Source organism: Acanthisitta chloris, unplaced genomic scaffold (assembly GCF_000695815.1).
Source record: "Acanthisitta chloris isolate BGI_N310 unplaced genomic scaffold, ASM69581v1 scaffold12935, whole genome shotgun sequence".
Lineage (NCBI taxonomy): Eukaryota > Metazoa > Chordata > Aves > Passeriformes > Acanthisittidae > Acanthisitta > Acanthisitta chloris.
Window position 1 is genome coordinate 81,097 of NW_008673247.1, and position 15,041 is coordinate 96,137.

A 15,041-nucleotide genomic window follows, 5' to 3' on the forward strand; every position below is an offset into this window, starting at 1 on the left:
GCTCCAAGGGCTGGCTCCAAGTCATGCTGGTTTCCCTTTAGGATGCACCTATGGAGAATCATGTTGCAGCACAACCTGAAGTTAATCTTTTTTTGAGTCTTATAAGATATTTAAATAATTTCCTTCCTGTCTGCCTTTCCACATCACCAGCCCAAACCTGCTCCCAGCAGTGAAAACAACACGGTCAGAGGACTCAGAAAACACCCAAGTCTGGGGGTTTCTGCCTTTAAAAAAAATAAGATTTTTGTTTCAGTTGCTGAGCTGAACCACAGGACAGGTCTTTTCCTCTCCTGCCACCCTGGATGGCTCCTGGGGCTCCTGTGCAGGAGCTGAACATGCAGAGCCACAGTGAGTCCAGGGCTGAGCGTGGGGTGGAGGATGCACCAGCACATCCTCAGCCACTCCAGACATTTGGACAGCACTGGCAGGAACTCAGCTGGAATTTCCCTCTGGAGGTTTTCCTTGCCCTTGTTCCTTGCATCAACTGCTCTTATCTACAATTTCAACAGATACAAATGAGATGAGACATGAGATGCATATTTTTCAGCATGGGGAAAAACTTCTCAAGCATCTTCAGGTCCAACTGATGATTGTTTTGTCTGGTGAGGGTGGGACAGAGCACAGCCAGCACATACCCCCAGCCCATGAGCTTGGAAAATAAGGCTGGAAATGACTTCAAGAAATCACCACGAGGCTTTATCTTCCTGTCAGCTGAGCTGCAGCAAAATGACTTTAATCCAAGTGTGTCAAGTTCCGTGTACTTAAACCCACGTCACTGCACTTCCGCAGCTGCAGCTGCCACACTCTGCCACCCTGTGCCAGCCTCAGCTGCTCCTGGGACAAGCTCAGGGCAAGGCCACAGCCTGGCAGCTCTCCAGAGGGTTTTCCAGGCACTCTCACAAGTGGCTGGGAAATGAAGCTCAGCAGTGAATTGGCAAACTAGTTAGTTAGGTGTGGAGTTTGTGTGCAGCCTGGGGAGGTTTGGGGTCAGGTTTTTGGCTGTGCCACACATTGATGCACTCACAGACCTGTGCAGGATTCATTTGTGGGGATGGAGCCTTCAGCCACCAGCCTGGAGGAATTCCTGACAGTGGGAGCTGAGGCTGAGCCAGGAGAAGTGTGGGTGTCTCTGAGCTAGAGAGTGAGGAGGAATGGGAGCAGCCCCATCTGCCCTGTGGAGGGGTGCCCTGAGCATCCTGCATCCCACCCTGTCCTACATTCCACATCCCACTCTGGAGCCTGTATCCCACCCTATCCTGCATCCAACCTCCTGCCCTGCATCCCATCCCAAATCCCACATCCTGCCCTGCATCCTGTTCTGCATCCCACATCCCGTCCTGCATCCCACCCTGTCCTACATTCCACATCCCATCCTGGAGCCTGTATCCCACCCTATCCTGCATCCAACCTCCTGCCCTGCATCCCATCCCAAATCCCACATCCTGCCCTGCATTCCACATCCCACTCTGAATCCTGTATCGCACCCTATCCTGCATCCAACCTCCTGCCCTTCATCCTGCATCCCATCCCGAATCTCACATCCCATCCTGTCCTACATTCCACATCCCATTCTGGAGCCTGTATCCCACTCTATCCTGCATCCAACATCCTGCCTTTCATCTTGCATCCCATCCTGCATCCCATATCCCACACTATCCTACATCTCACATCACATCCTGCATCCCACCCTGCATCCCACCCTGTGTAGCATCCCACATCCCTGACAGGGAGCCCAAACATGCACATCCCGATGGACAATGCTGTGTCCATGCACTGACCATGCTGGCATGGATAACCAGGGCTGGATGCAGACCCTGGACACGGATCCAGATCCAACTCTGCTTCCCACCTTTCTGCCCCGGCCAAACCGATGCTACTCCCTGCTCAGCCCCTTTTGCCTCTCCCAGCCTCATCCCCCGAGCCAGGGATGAGCTGCGGAGCCCAACACGCCTGGAGACGACTGCAACGCTGGGAATTTTTTTTTTTCTCGAGCAGGAAGCTGAAGCATTTCCTCCTCCAGCGCCGGCGCTGCTCGCCCAGCGGGTTTTGCAATCCGGAGGTTTCAGTTCCCGGGTTGGGGAGGTGCCTCTCGCAGCTTGTTTGTTCGGGAGGTTTTCCATCTGTCCGAGTGTTGCTGCCAGCCCCGGCAGGTCCCGTCCGGGTGGATTTTTGGCAGCGCTCGGTCCATGCCCAAACCTTCTCGTGGTGCTGCCGCCGAGGTAGGAGCTGCCGAGGAGAACGTGCTTGGCTGGAGTTTCTCCTTGCATTCCCAAGCAAGGAGGGAGGGATAAAGAATCTGGTGGTCGGTGTGTCCCCAAAACCGTTGGGTCTCCCTCCCCCAGCGGCGCTGCTGGAGATGCAGAGCACTCCCAACTACCTGTGGAGCACAGAGGACCTGCTGGGCCAGGGAGCCACGGCTTGTGTCTACAAAGCTCGAAACAAGGTGAGCAGGGAGGGCAGAAACCCAAAGCCACAGGTTCTCCATCCCCCCATCCCTCCATCCCTCTGTCCCTCCATCTCCCCATCCCTCTGTCCCTCCATCCCTCCATCCCCCCATCCCTCTATCCCTCCATCCCCCATCCCTCCATCCCTCTGCGCTCCCCTCTGCTTGCCCTCCCCGGCTAGGGAGCAGCCCCAGGGCTGCTTCGAGTTTTATTTTCATTTTCCATGGGGCTCCTTCCCCCTGGCTCTGGAGGTTGAGGATGGTTTTGGGGGACTCACAACCAGCTCCTCCTGGCTGGCTGTCGAATTCCCCAGCAGCGCAGAGGGAAGAAGCAGTTTCCAGGGGAATGCCCAGAAGTTTTGGAAACCCCATCCCTGGCGATTTGCATACTTCATGCAAACACTTGCCAGGCTTGGAGCAGCTTCTCCTCCTCCTCCTCGTTGGCCTTTTGAAGTTTATTGAGCAAACTGCAGGAGTGGAGGCTGCAAGAGTGGGTTGAAAACATCCCCGTCCTGCCTCGGCTCGGGCTGGGAATGTTTTGTGGAGCTGAATAAACACCCTGCCATGCAGCACGTGGGTGCAAAGGGAGGTGAAGGACAGCACTTTGCTCATGCAGTGGAGCAAACATTGTCAAGTCAGTGTCGTTTGTATCCCGAGCAGGATGTGGGAGCTGTAACGGAGCTCATGGAGCTGCTTTGGATGTGAGTGGCATCACCTCCTGTTTCCTTCTTCTCCTGTTCCTCTTTCCCCAGAAATCAGGGGAGCTGGTTGCTGTGAAGGTCTTTAACAATGCCAGCTACCTCCGGCCCCAGGAGGTGCAGATGAGAGAGTTCGAGATGCTGAGGAAGCTGAACCATAAAAACATTGTCAAGTTATTTGCTGTGGAGGAGACAGTAAGTGGCACTTCAGCTGGGAATCCCTCAGCTGGGAATCTCTCAGCTGGGAATCCCATTGGGCCAGTGCCATGGGGAAACTGGTCTGGACTGCAGGAGGAGAGCTGTGGTCCTGGACTGCCATCTCCTCCCACCACCCTCTGTCTCAGCCCAGTCCTTCAGCACTGGGAGCACTGGGTCACTGGGCTGGAGGATGGATGTGAACTGATGTTCTCCAGCACTGGTTTGGCCAAGCAGGAGATACCCAGGGACCCACCAACCGAGGGAGGGGACGTGGTCCTGCCTGGGTGGGGAACAGGCCCATGGCTGGAACGTGGGCCCAGCTGAGCCCTCGGTGTCTCCCCACCCCAGGGCAGCAGCAAGCAGAAGGTGCTGGTGATGGAGTACTGCTCCAGTGGCAGCTTGCTGAACGTGCTGGAAGACCCAGCAAACGCCTTTGGCTTGGCTGAGTCCGAGTTCCTCATCGTGCTGCAGTGTGTGGGTGAGTGTGGAGGCCACAGCTTGGGCTGGAGACCTTGTGATGCTGGTGGGACCCTGCAGACACCAGCCCTGGGCTATGGAATGAGGGGTCAGAAGTTGCACCTCCAAATGGGGTTGATTTGAGCTGTGTCCAGGCTCTGAGGGTCTCTCCTTGCAGAGCTGCTCTGGGAACAAGCTGTTCCCCACAATGAGGAGCATGAGGACAATGCCCTACCATGTGCTCACTCATCCTCTCCTTCCCCCCAGTCACATTTGTCCCCATTTAAGTGCAACCACTTTGGGCTTGGTCCCTTCTCCAGCCCTTCTCACCTTCCTGAATTTACACTAACCCTGTTGGAGTGCTCCAGCCCCAGACACAAACTCTGCTTCCCTTGTGCCCAGTGGCAGGGATGAACCACCTCCGTGAGAACGGCGTTGTCCACAGAGACATCAAACCTGGCAACATCATGAGGCTGATGGGAGAAGATGGGCAGAGCATCTATAAGCTAACAGATTTTGGGGCCGCCCGAGAGCTGGAGGACGATGAAAAGTTTGTGTCAGTCTATGGGACGGAGGAATATCTCGTGAGTAGAGAATGTCTCAGTCTGGTGACCCCTGGGGGAAACTGGTCCCTTTCCCTCCACCCAACAGCTTGTAGGGAGCAGCAGTGACTTGGAGGGGTTGACCTCAACACATCCACATTTTTGGAAGAGGAGAGGCTCAGCCGTTCTGTTGTAGAGTTAGAGGTGATGGTTCTTGGGGAGGCTCCAGCAGCAGAAGAGACCAGTGGAGCAGTCAATTCTCCATCCCTTGGTGCCCTCTGCCAACCAACCCCCTGGGCAGGCTGGCAGTGCTGCTGTGCTTGCCCCCACAGCACCCTGACATGTACGAGCGAGCCGTCCTGCGCAAGCCGCAGCAGAAATCCTACGGCGTCACCGTCGACCTCTGGAGCATTGGGGTCACCTTCTACCATGCTGCCACGGGCAGCCTCCCCTTCCTGCCCTTCGGGGGGCCCCGACGGAACAAGGAGGTCATGTAGGTACCTCCTCCAGCTGCTGGGGTGGGGTGGCACCAGGGCTGCTGGTCCAGGGGCTGCAGAACATTCTTGGCTGTGGTTTGGTGTGTTCCCAAGGCTCCCTGTGTTGTTTGATCCCATGTGGATCTCAAAGCCTTGACATGTGGAGAGTGTTTGTTGTGTGGGAAGGAATCTGTGCCCCATTTGCCATGTTTTCCCTTCACCTGGGATGGTTGGATGGAGCCCTGAGCAACCTGTGAGTGACATCCCTGCCCATGAGATGATCTTTAAGATCTCTTCCAACCCAAACCATTCCATGGTTCTGTTCCTCTATAAAATGCATTCCCGTGACTTTACAGCTAAACAGCTGGAAGAGGAGGGAGGGATAATGCTTGCTTGGAAGCTTTTTGATTGTTTCTTGAAGTATTTTTCCTCTGTGCTTTTTTTTTCTTCTCCTCTCCGTGAATCGTGACTTTCCCAGTCCATCTGTGCTCTGCCCTTTCCCTCTCCCCAAGGGGCACAAACAGAGCTCACTTGGCTCATTTCAGCAGCAAGCAATTCTCTTTCCACAGGTACAAAATCACCACTGAGAAGCCTCCTGGAGCCATTGCAGGGGTGCAGAGGCAGGAGAATGGGAACATTGAGTGGAGCTATGAACTGCCCATCACCTGTCGCCTCTCCACGTGAGTGTCCATGCCAAGATGAGCTCCCACTGCATCTCCCACGTCCTGGCACCACCTCAGACAGCACAGGGGGGTTAGTGAGGCAGATGTCACAGCTCTCAGAGCAAGTCTTTGCTTTGCAGCCAGGAAAAAAGGGGTGCAAGGCAGGGCAGTGACTCTCAGTGCAGGAGCTCCTGCCCTTGGGGTCACCATGTTCATGGCTCAGAGTTACACCAATCTGTGCTGACATCCTCCTCTTCTTGTTGCAGGGGGCTGAAGGACCAGCTGATCCCCATTTTGGCTAACATCCTGGAGGCAGATCAGGAGAAATGTTGGGGGTTTGACCAGTTTTTTGCAGGCACCAACGACATTTTGCACAGGATCGTGGTCGACGTGTTCTCCCTGCAGCAAGCTTCCTCCCATCGCATCTACATCCACTCCTACAACACGTAAGGAGGCCAAGCCTGGGTTAAAAGCACCTTTGGGAGTCAAGATCAGGAGCCTCAGCCTCTGCTTTCCATGGGGGAACCTGAGGGCAGCCCAGGTGAAACCAAACAGAGCTCAAAACAGCCTCTGCTGGGAGCACTCTCAGTGGGAGCTGTGAGAACACACAGAGCTCTGGGGAGGTGTCCAAGGAGCTTCACTGACCCTGTGGGATAATTTGCTAAGAGCAAATATAAAATTGTGGTATTTTGAGGGCAGTGGGTTGTTAAAGTGCTGGAATTTGTCTCCATCCTTCCCTTTCTTTTCTTTTTCAGTACCACCAAATTTTTAGACGCTGTCTTCAAACAAACAAACATAGTCCCTCACCACCAAGAATACTTTTTTGAAGGACACCTGTATGAGTTGGATCCTAACCTACAAGCTCATCATTTCTGCAAAACCACCGAGTGCAGCCCCCTGACCTTGCTGAGCACCTCTGAGCAACCCGAGGACGTGGTAGGGGTTCGATACAGAGACCGTGAGTACCTTGGGCTGGGAGAGGATTCCTGGCACGAGGGTGGGGATTGTAAAAGGGATTTACTCCAGTTGTTAAGCTAAGAGATTTCCCATTCCCCACCTGGGTAATGGGCCTGTTTCCTGGATGATCCCAGGTCTTGGTGCCTGGGCAATGTTGGACCCAGATCCCAGTTCCTGGAGCAGTGCCAGTTGGTGGTGCTCCCCTTTCCCACTACTCCCAGTAGTGACCCCAGTTCCCAGCAGTGGGGAGTGCCAGTTCCCAGTCCTGTTTCTGCTCCCTGGTGCAGGGCAGGAGATGAAGGTTAAGATTAGGATCTTCAGGGTCACTTTTCCCCTGCCATGTGCTCCGTGGTTTGACCACCACCCTGGGCTCTGCAGGCAATTCCTTCCAAAACATCTTGGAGGGTTCCACTTAGCCTCCAGCAGCTCCTGAGCAGCTGTGGGCTTTGCTTGGTGGGTATGAGATATCCCTGTGGGGCACAGCATCTCCTGCCTCCCTCCCCAGAGCACCCTGACTGCTGTCTGTCTTTCCAGCCGCCCTTGAGTTCCCCAAGTTTGTCCCCAAGGTGGGCGTGGTGGCTGACTGCAGTGCAGCCAAGGTAGGTGGGGGTTCCTGGGGCCTGGGGCAGCCCCGTGGGGCAGGTGAGGCAGTGCCCTTTGCCTTGCAGAGCGCGGTGGGTGCTGTGCACCAGACCCTGCGCATCGCCCGGGCCCTGCGGCGCGGCCGGGAGCTGCTGGCCAGAGGTCTCCACTGGGTGATGTGAGTGACAGACACCATGGCATGGCTAGGGTGGGTGCAGGGAGGGACATATCCCTTCCCAGCATGGGGAGATTTGGGTGTTGAGTTGAACCTCTTAGAGTTTTCCAGCCTTTTCCCATCAGTTCAGGAGCAGTGGGGCTGGTGGGATGGGGTTTGGGGTGCTGGGGGGGAGCAGAGCATGATGATGTGTGTGCCCACACTGAGGCTGTGAGGAGGCTGCACCTGTAGGAGAATACCCTGCAGTGTTGGGAGGATGCTCCTGGCTCCATTTGTTACTTTTGGGTCACTTCTTTTAGTTTGGGAGAAGCTGAGGAAAACAGAATCATTGTTATCATCATCCTAATCATTGGTATCATCATCTTCATCATTGGTATCATCATCTTCATCATGGGTATCATCATCTTCATCATGGGTATCATCATCCTCATCATTGGTATCATCATCCTCATCATTGTTATCATTGTTATTTTCATCATCATCATCATCATTATTGCCATAATCCTTGTGCATATCACTGTGCATCTAATGAGAAGTATCCCTACCCATGGCAGGTGGTTGGAATGAGATGAGCTTTAAGATCCCTTCCAACCCAAACCATTCCATGATTCCATGATGATTTTCACTGTCCTCAAGGGCAGGAGCCTCTTGTGCAGAGGCAGGAGAGTGTGTAGGGGTGAGAGCCTCCAAACCCAGGAGCTACACTCACTTTTAGGTGCATCCAGCCCCTTTTTTTCTCACAAGCAATCAGGGAGAAGCTCCATCCTAAGCCCTCACCAGCACACAGCTGGGGCTGGGGTGGAGGTTGGGATTCCAGGGAGCACAGGTTGGACAGGCTGTTTTCTCTCTTGGCAGTGGGAACCTGAAGACAGAGTGCTCAAGGATTCTGGAGCAGAGGAGAGGAGCTCTCTCCGTGCTCTCCTGCCTGCAGCTCACTGAGATGAAGATCCGTGTGCTGTAAGTGTGGCTCTGCAGGCTCTGGGCTGGGGCAGATAAAATGTGAGACTCTCAAATAATCAGAAATAAGGCAAATCCCAGGAATAAGCTGAAAACTGAGAGGTAGGAACCCATTTTATCTAAAGCAGCCCCTGGATAATTTTTCCTTTTTCTGTTTCATTGTAGTGGAAAATTCCTTGTCGCTGCTGGGTTGCTGTTCTTTTATTCTTTGCCATTTAGCAAGTCTTAATTTCCATTTCATCTGGGGAAAAAAAAAAAGAGAAAAAAATAGGGACACATGGCTCCCATTGAGTTCAACCAGATTAGTGCAGGGCTGGAGTGCCAAGAGCAGTAATGCTGCAGCTGGATGCTCTGGCTCATCCATCCCTCCCAACACACTCTGGGTCAGGAATATTTCTGCTGACTTAGCCAGTGTGTCTCACCCATCCCACTGCTCCTGTGCCAGCTGCAGGGAGGCACAGAGCATCTGAGCTGGCCTAAAGCCAGTGGCTGTGAAACTACCAATTTTGGAACAAATTGGACACAATTGGGGGGAGGTTTTTTTACCAGATCAGCACTTTGCATCTCGTGGCTCAGATCTGGTACCCTGAAAACTGAGTTGTTGCCTGAGGAAACCATCTCTGAGCTCCCCAGGAAGCTGATGCTGCCTTCACCAGGGCATGGATTCTCCTTGCTGCTTATGTTCTGATCAAGGAAAATCCATTTTCTGCCTTTCCCCAGGTATGAGGCTGTTCCTGCAGGCAGTGCAGTGCCAGCTGTGATGGACCTGGCCATGGTGAAGACAAGGCTGCAGAGGGTGAGTCCCCCCAGGTCGAGGAGCATCCATGGAATTCAGAGCTGTTGGTCCCAACCTTCTCCTCTTCATCCATGGCATTCAGAGCTGCTGGTCCCAACCTTCTCCTCTTCATCCATGGCATTCAGAGCTGCTGGTCCCAACCTTCTCCTCTTCATCCATGGCATTCAGAGCTGCTGGTCCCAACCTTCTCCTCTTCATCCATGGCATTCAGAGCTGCTGGTCCCAACCTTCTCCTCTTCATCCATGGGATTCAGAGCTGCTGGTTCCAACCTTCTCCTCCTCCTCCTCCACAGGTCTCTGAGGAGCTCTCTCAGTGCTCCCACAACATCTTTGACTTCCTCCAACCTTCTCCTCCTCCTCCTCCACAGGTCTCTGAGGAGCTCTCTCAGTGCTCCCACAACATCTTTGACTTCCAAGGGGCACTGGACAGCATTTTGTCTGAGCTGGTGAAGGACAGACAGCAAGTGCATGAGGACAAAAGGTTCGTGCTGGAATTCCCTGGTGACACTTTGCTGTTCCTGGATGGATGGAGCAACTTCACTGCATGATCCATGCAGAGTCCTAACCCAGTGTGATGCTGTGTGATGTCTCTGCACACAGACACAGGGAGCAGCAGAGTCCCTGAGTTACAGCATGGTCAGACTTTACCCTAAAGGGCTAATTTCCCCTGCCCAACCTCACATCTTTCCTCTTGTGGGACCTCACAGCTCCTTCCCTGTCCCATTCCAGCCTCAGGCAGATCGAGTGCTGCCTGGAGAAGATGCAGCTGATCTACAAGCAGTTCAAGAAGGCCAGGACATGTCTAAGTGAGTGATGAGCACAGGGGACACAAGGTGTGGGCCTGCCACAGGAATGTCCCTGTGCTGCCCCAGTGGAAAAATGGATTATTTCAGTTGGCTGTGTTGATTCCATAGAACCATTGAATCATGGAATGGTTTGGGCTGGAAGGGAACTTAGAGATCATCTGTTTCTGTGTCATGATAATCATCCCAGGGGCTGAGCCATGAAAAGCCCCTTGGGCAATCTGTGTGTGTGTGTTGTGAAATTGCCCATTTATTGGGCTCTGAACAGGAAAATGTGGTGACAGTGTCTTTCCTCCCCAGGGCTGGGCTACAACGAGGAACAAATACACAAGTTGGATAAGTGAGTGCCAACCCTCTCCCCTTTCCAGGACCTGCCCCTTGCTGTGCCCAGCCTGGAGTTTGGTGGTTCTGGTTGAATCCTAAGAGATGTAAAACGTTCTCATGTCACTGATGTGGGCAGAGGGCACCTCTAAGTAGTTCCTGTGCTGGTTCATCCACCTTTCACAGCAAAGTTTCCAAGCTAAAAGCTCTTTGAGATGAAGCTGTGGGTGAAGCTCTGCAGAGGGGGTACAGGGCCAAATTCCTTCATCGAAGGAAATTTTTCATACATTTAAGGAAATAAGAGTATTCTCTCTTTATTTTTTTTTTCCTCTTGGTTTTAGGGTGAATTTAGGCCACCTGGCCAGGAAGGTTCTGTTAATTTTCCAGGATGATTGTGTCCAGCAGTACCAGGAAGCTCTGAGCATCCACAGCAGCAGGATGAGGTACCAGCTCTCTCCAGGGGTTTGGGGCTCTGCTTTTGAGATCCTGGTATGGATGGGAGAGGGAGCTCTCCAGTAACCCCCCAAAGACCAGAACTTCCCAGTGCTCTGTGCTATGGATTGAGTGCTGGGATGGGGATGGAGATGATGATGTTGAGAACTATTGAGGGACTGTAAAGGAGTAACAAGCCCTCAAAGCTCCATCTCTGGTTGCCTGCTGGAATTCCCACTGTGTGGGCTCTCTTATCCCATGCCATGTATTTCTGCCCTGGTATTTCAAGTTTCTGTTGAAGAAAAAATCCCCTAAACTTGCAGCTTGTGTCCAGGCAGCTGTTTCCTCCCTCTCTGGTGAGGAGAGGTGATTCTATCAGGACAAAACTGCCTTGGAGACAAAGAGATCTACTTACTGGGAGTGATTTTCTGTCAAATGGTGCTTGGGGAATAATGCAAAGAACAAATTGCCCTGCGGTGATTGAGAGCAATCCACTGCCTGTGGCAGCAGCTAAGAGCAGGGATGGGGAGGCAGTCGGGAAGAGGATGTGGCAAAAACTGGATTTTCACTGCTTTTAGAGAGGAGCATCACTCCCCTGGGCTGCCAGGGTGGGGGGAAGGAGGAGAAGTTCCTGGAACGCCTTGGAATTAAACCCAACTTTTGGTCTGGTCCTGTTTCAGATGGGGAGTAGCCTCGTTTGGGAATTACTAGCGGGGGGATTTTTAGGCTGGAAGTTTTGTGCTCAGGAATGCTCCAGGGGATGTGAGCAGTGTCTGCCCTGTGCCAGTCCTCTCCTAGTCCTCTCCCTGCCTTCTCCCAGCCTCTCCCTGTCTTTTCTCAGCCTCTCCCTGCCTTTTCCCAGCCTTTCCCTGCCTTTTCCCCTTCCCACCCCCACCTTGTGCCACTCTGAGTTTCCACACTGCAAACCTTCACCCACAGGCAGGTTTCGTTTCCCTGTCCCAGCCTTTCCCTGCCTTTTCCCCTTCCCACCCCCACCTTGTGCCACTCTGAGTTTCCACACTGCAAACCTTCACCCACAGGCAGGTTTCCCTTTGAGGACAGGAGCTGTGTCCCAGGTCCCTCCCCAGCCACATCCCATCATGGAACAGTGAAATCTCCCTTGGCTTCCCTGGGAATTTTGTCTTGGGGTGCCTGAGATTCCTCTGGGTGTGGAGCTCCATGCTTCCCACCCCCACCTTGTGCCACTCTGAGTTTCCACACTGCAAACCTTCACCCACAGGCAGGTTTCCCTTTGAGGACAGGAGCTGTGTCCCAGGTCCCTCCCCAGCCACATCCCATCATGGAACAGTGAAATCTCCCTTGGCTTCCCTGGGAATTTTGTCTTGGGGTGCCTGAGATTCCTCTGGGTGTGGAGCTCCATGAAATCCAGGCATATAAGAGGCCCCATCTGCTCACAGGGAACAAAAAAAACAACCTTTTGCCTGTTTTCCTGAAGTATTTTTGTATTTGTTTTTCTGTCCTGAGGAAGAAAACATCATGAGTCACAACTGGATATTTTTGATTGATTGTTACTTCAGTTTTAATTGGGTTGTTTCCTGCCAGGCTTCGTGGGGTGGTGGCTAGTTGGGTTTTTTTTTGGAGGACTGGAGGTGGATCATTCACCTGAAATATTCTTTGCTTAGTTTATATTTAAAGCCAAAGCAAACATGGTTTTATACAACTCCTGATGTGCTCACTGGGGTGAGGTGCAGGACCAAGGAGCCTTTCTGGGGAGATTCTCAGCCCTCCACAGGACACAGAGGACTGGCAGAAGTGATGGGCTGAGCTGTTTCTCTTACAAGCAACACTTTCCCTAATTAATTTGCTGTTAGTGTTGTTTGGATAACCTGGGAACAGTGGCTGTTAGCAGAGCTGCAGCTGTAATGACAACACTGTTTGCTTTCCATCAGGATTTTCACTTGCATCCAGGAAGGTTTGCAGAAAGCAGCTTAGAATTCAAACACATCCAAAAATTCACCATCCACGCTGATGGCAAACATTCACTGGGAATTCTCTTGTTGGTTTTTCTTTCTAGGAAAGTTTGTGAGATAAAGAGGCACCTGAAGAGGCTCAGCAATCGCATCAGTTCGTGCAGTGTGGAGATGATGGAGTGCCAGGACTGTCTGCAGGGTGTAGGTGTCCATGGGATGCAGCTCCCTGATAATGCTCCTGCTCCCCTCTCCCAGCTCCTGGCAGGGGCCTGAGCACCTGGGTTAAGTAGAGGAAACCCTGGAGTGTGTTTGAACACCTTGCTGCAGTTCTCTGTGGGTGATCCAGCTGGTTTGTTGAGCAGGGAATGGATAAACCATTGGCAGTGGCACCTCTGGTCCCAAGGAGTGCCTGGCACAGAGGATCTGTACCCAGCAAATGGGAGTTGAAGTAGGAGGAAAGTGATGCTTCACCTCCAGCTCCCCTGATAAACTGGCTGATGAGCTGGAGGACAACCTGCTGGGAGGTGTCCTGCTCCTTTGGTTTTGCTGTTGGATGTGCTGGATGTGATTCCATAGGTGTCATTTCCCAAGTGTTTATCCCCAGGGTAGGCACTGTAGCCCCCAGGGTCAGATGCCCCAAACTGCTGCAGGGCTCCCAAGTCTCTCCATCTCCACAGGCTCTGGACAGGTTTCTCCAGCTGGAGAAATGGAGTTTGGCCCCAGTTCCTCCTGCTCCTTCCCCCATCCAGGCATGCCAGGAGATGGCTTTTGGGTGAGTCTTTTGGAAGAGGGTTTTGGGGACAGCCCAGCACCCCTGGGAGAGGCAGAACCTCCTGTGGCTCATCCTCTGCACGTTGGGGTGAGGACTCTGCCCACAGGGCTGGGACAGTCTGTGTTCAGCCTTCCTGTGACCCTGCTGGGTGTGATCCCTATCAAACTCACGGGACACCCCAGCCCTTCAACAGGAGGTGTTCCCATGGGAAGCAGGGCATGAGCAGCACAGGGGTAAGAGGTTGGTTGTGTCCCTGCAGGATGCAGGAGCTGCTGGAGCAGATGAGGTCAGTAACTTGTCATCTCCAGTTCAACAACAGCGTCATTGAGCGGTGAGTAAGAGCACATAGAGATGCTGCTCCAGGCAGTGATTCCTGCTCCTTCCAGCAGGCACATTGCCCTGGGAGGGGGTGCTGGGTCTGGGTGGGCTCAACTCAGGCATGGGGAGCTGTGCCTGGTGCTGAGCACAACCACAGCTACTCATGGGGTGGTTCCCATGGGGGTTTTAACTGCACCAAGTTTCCTTCGTGGTGTGGCAGCACAAGAGTTTTACCTTTCTTGGAAGTTTAAGCATGAACTTCTGCAAATGCTATGTCATTTCTACACCCTCTTTCCAGCTTTTTCCCTGTGCTGCTCAGTGCTGGCAGCTGCTGTCTGCCATGGGGAAGTAGATACTTTCCCTTTCCAGGTGAAACTCTGTGCAAGCTCAGTATCCAAAATAATTTCTTCCTCTGCAACCTTGTTCTGAGGCTCTTAATGCAAATCAGCAAGAGGAATATGCAGAGCAGGATGTCAAAGAGGTGTAGAAGGGAAAAGGAATCAGGGATTCACCCTAGCCCTGATTTTATAGGACCAAGTGTGTTGTTGCAGCACATCCACTGGGAGTAAGAGGCTGGGAAAGGTTGGGTTTGCTTTCAATGTGAAGAGTTTATCCCAAAAGACACAGGAACAAGCCCAAAGATTAGATCCCAACTCAAACTGTCGTTTGGGACTGGTGAGCCCAGGGGACCTCGAGCCTAAAGCCTTTGGTTTTGTCCCTGCAGGTCAGGGGGAGCTGCCCCCACTCCTGGTGTTTGAGGGACGTGGTGAATGTGCAGCTGCTGAAGCAAAACCACTTCCCACCCCAGGGAACTCACAGCACTTGAGGTCCAGAGCGACAGAGCCATCAGACAGTGGTGTTGGAGGAGCTCTCTGTGTCCTACCTCTCTGCTCCTGCACTTTGGCATGTTCACCAGCATTAGCTCCAAGTGCCTTGAGCCTTTGGAAGTTTGACCAGAAAACTGAGTGGGGATTTTATTTTTTCTTTGTTTTAAAAAGCCTGAAGGACTCTGTGGTTTTCTGCCTTCTCTGTAGCACTGTGTCAGATGAGGAAGAGGCTACACAGATGAATTCCCTTTGTCCTCTTACTTATTTAGGGATTATTTCCACTTCTAACGTATTTCTGCTCCCTGAGGCTTCGTGGAGCAGGGAAGAGCCTGGAGCAGGAGGTTTAAGAAGTGTTGGGCTTCATTCCTGTCCCCTGCACCAAGTCCTTCCCTCTGTGTGTGCCTGGTTACTCCAGTGTGCAGCTGGGACTGGTTGCTGGAGCAGGCACCAGGGATCCAGGACTTTGGGAGCACTGGCACCAGCAAAGTCCAAAGGCAAAGGACTTGCTGCAGCTCCCAGGGACTGATTTTCACCTGGAAGGAGAGGTTGGGCTATCACCTGAGCAAGCAAACGTGTCTGAGTCAGAGTGGGGATGCTCAGAGTGCCTGCTGGGACCTGTCCCTCCAGAGAAAACACAACTCAGCCCTTCACCTTTCCTCCAGTTTCCTCCCCAGCACCTTTGCTGGAGCTGACAC

The 15,041-nt window shown here is 52.9% G+C and overlaps 1 protein-coding gene across 1 annotated transcript; it reads left to right on the forward strand.

Annotated features, from left to right (window-relative positions):
- Window positions 1–2,356: 2,356 nt before the first annotated feature.
- Window positions 2,357–13,532, forward strand: IKBKE (inhibitor of kappa light polypeptide gene enhancer in B-cells, kinase epsilon; the record flags this gene model as incomplete). The annotated part of the gene is made up of 19 exons (XM_009074874.1): window positions 2,357–2,443; window positions 3,196–3,336; window positions 3,688–3,817; window positions 4,198–4,379; window positions 4,670–4,830; window positions 5,383–5,493; window positions 5,742–5,921; window positions 6,231–6,433; window positions 6,967–7,031; window positions 7,101–7,192; window positions 8,045–8,146; window positions 8,867–8,942; window positions 9,311–9,423; window positions 9,672–9,748; window positions 10,046–10,085; window positions 10,408–10,509; window positions 12,534–12,630; window positions 13,107–13,201; window positions 13,461–13,532. Coding segments are annotated over exons 1-19 (2,126 nt in total), but the record flags the coding sequence as incomplete, so codon positions are not given.
- Between the last annotated feature and the right edge of the window lie 1,509 nt (window positions 13,533–15,041).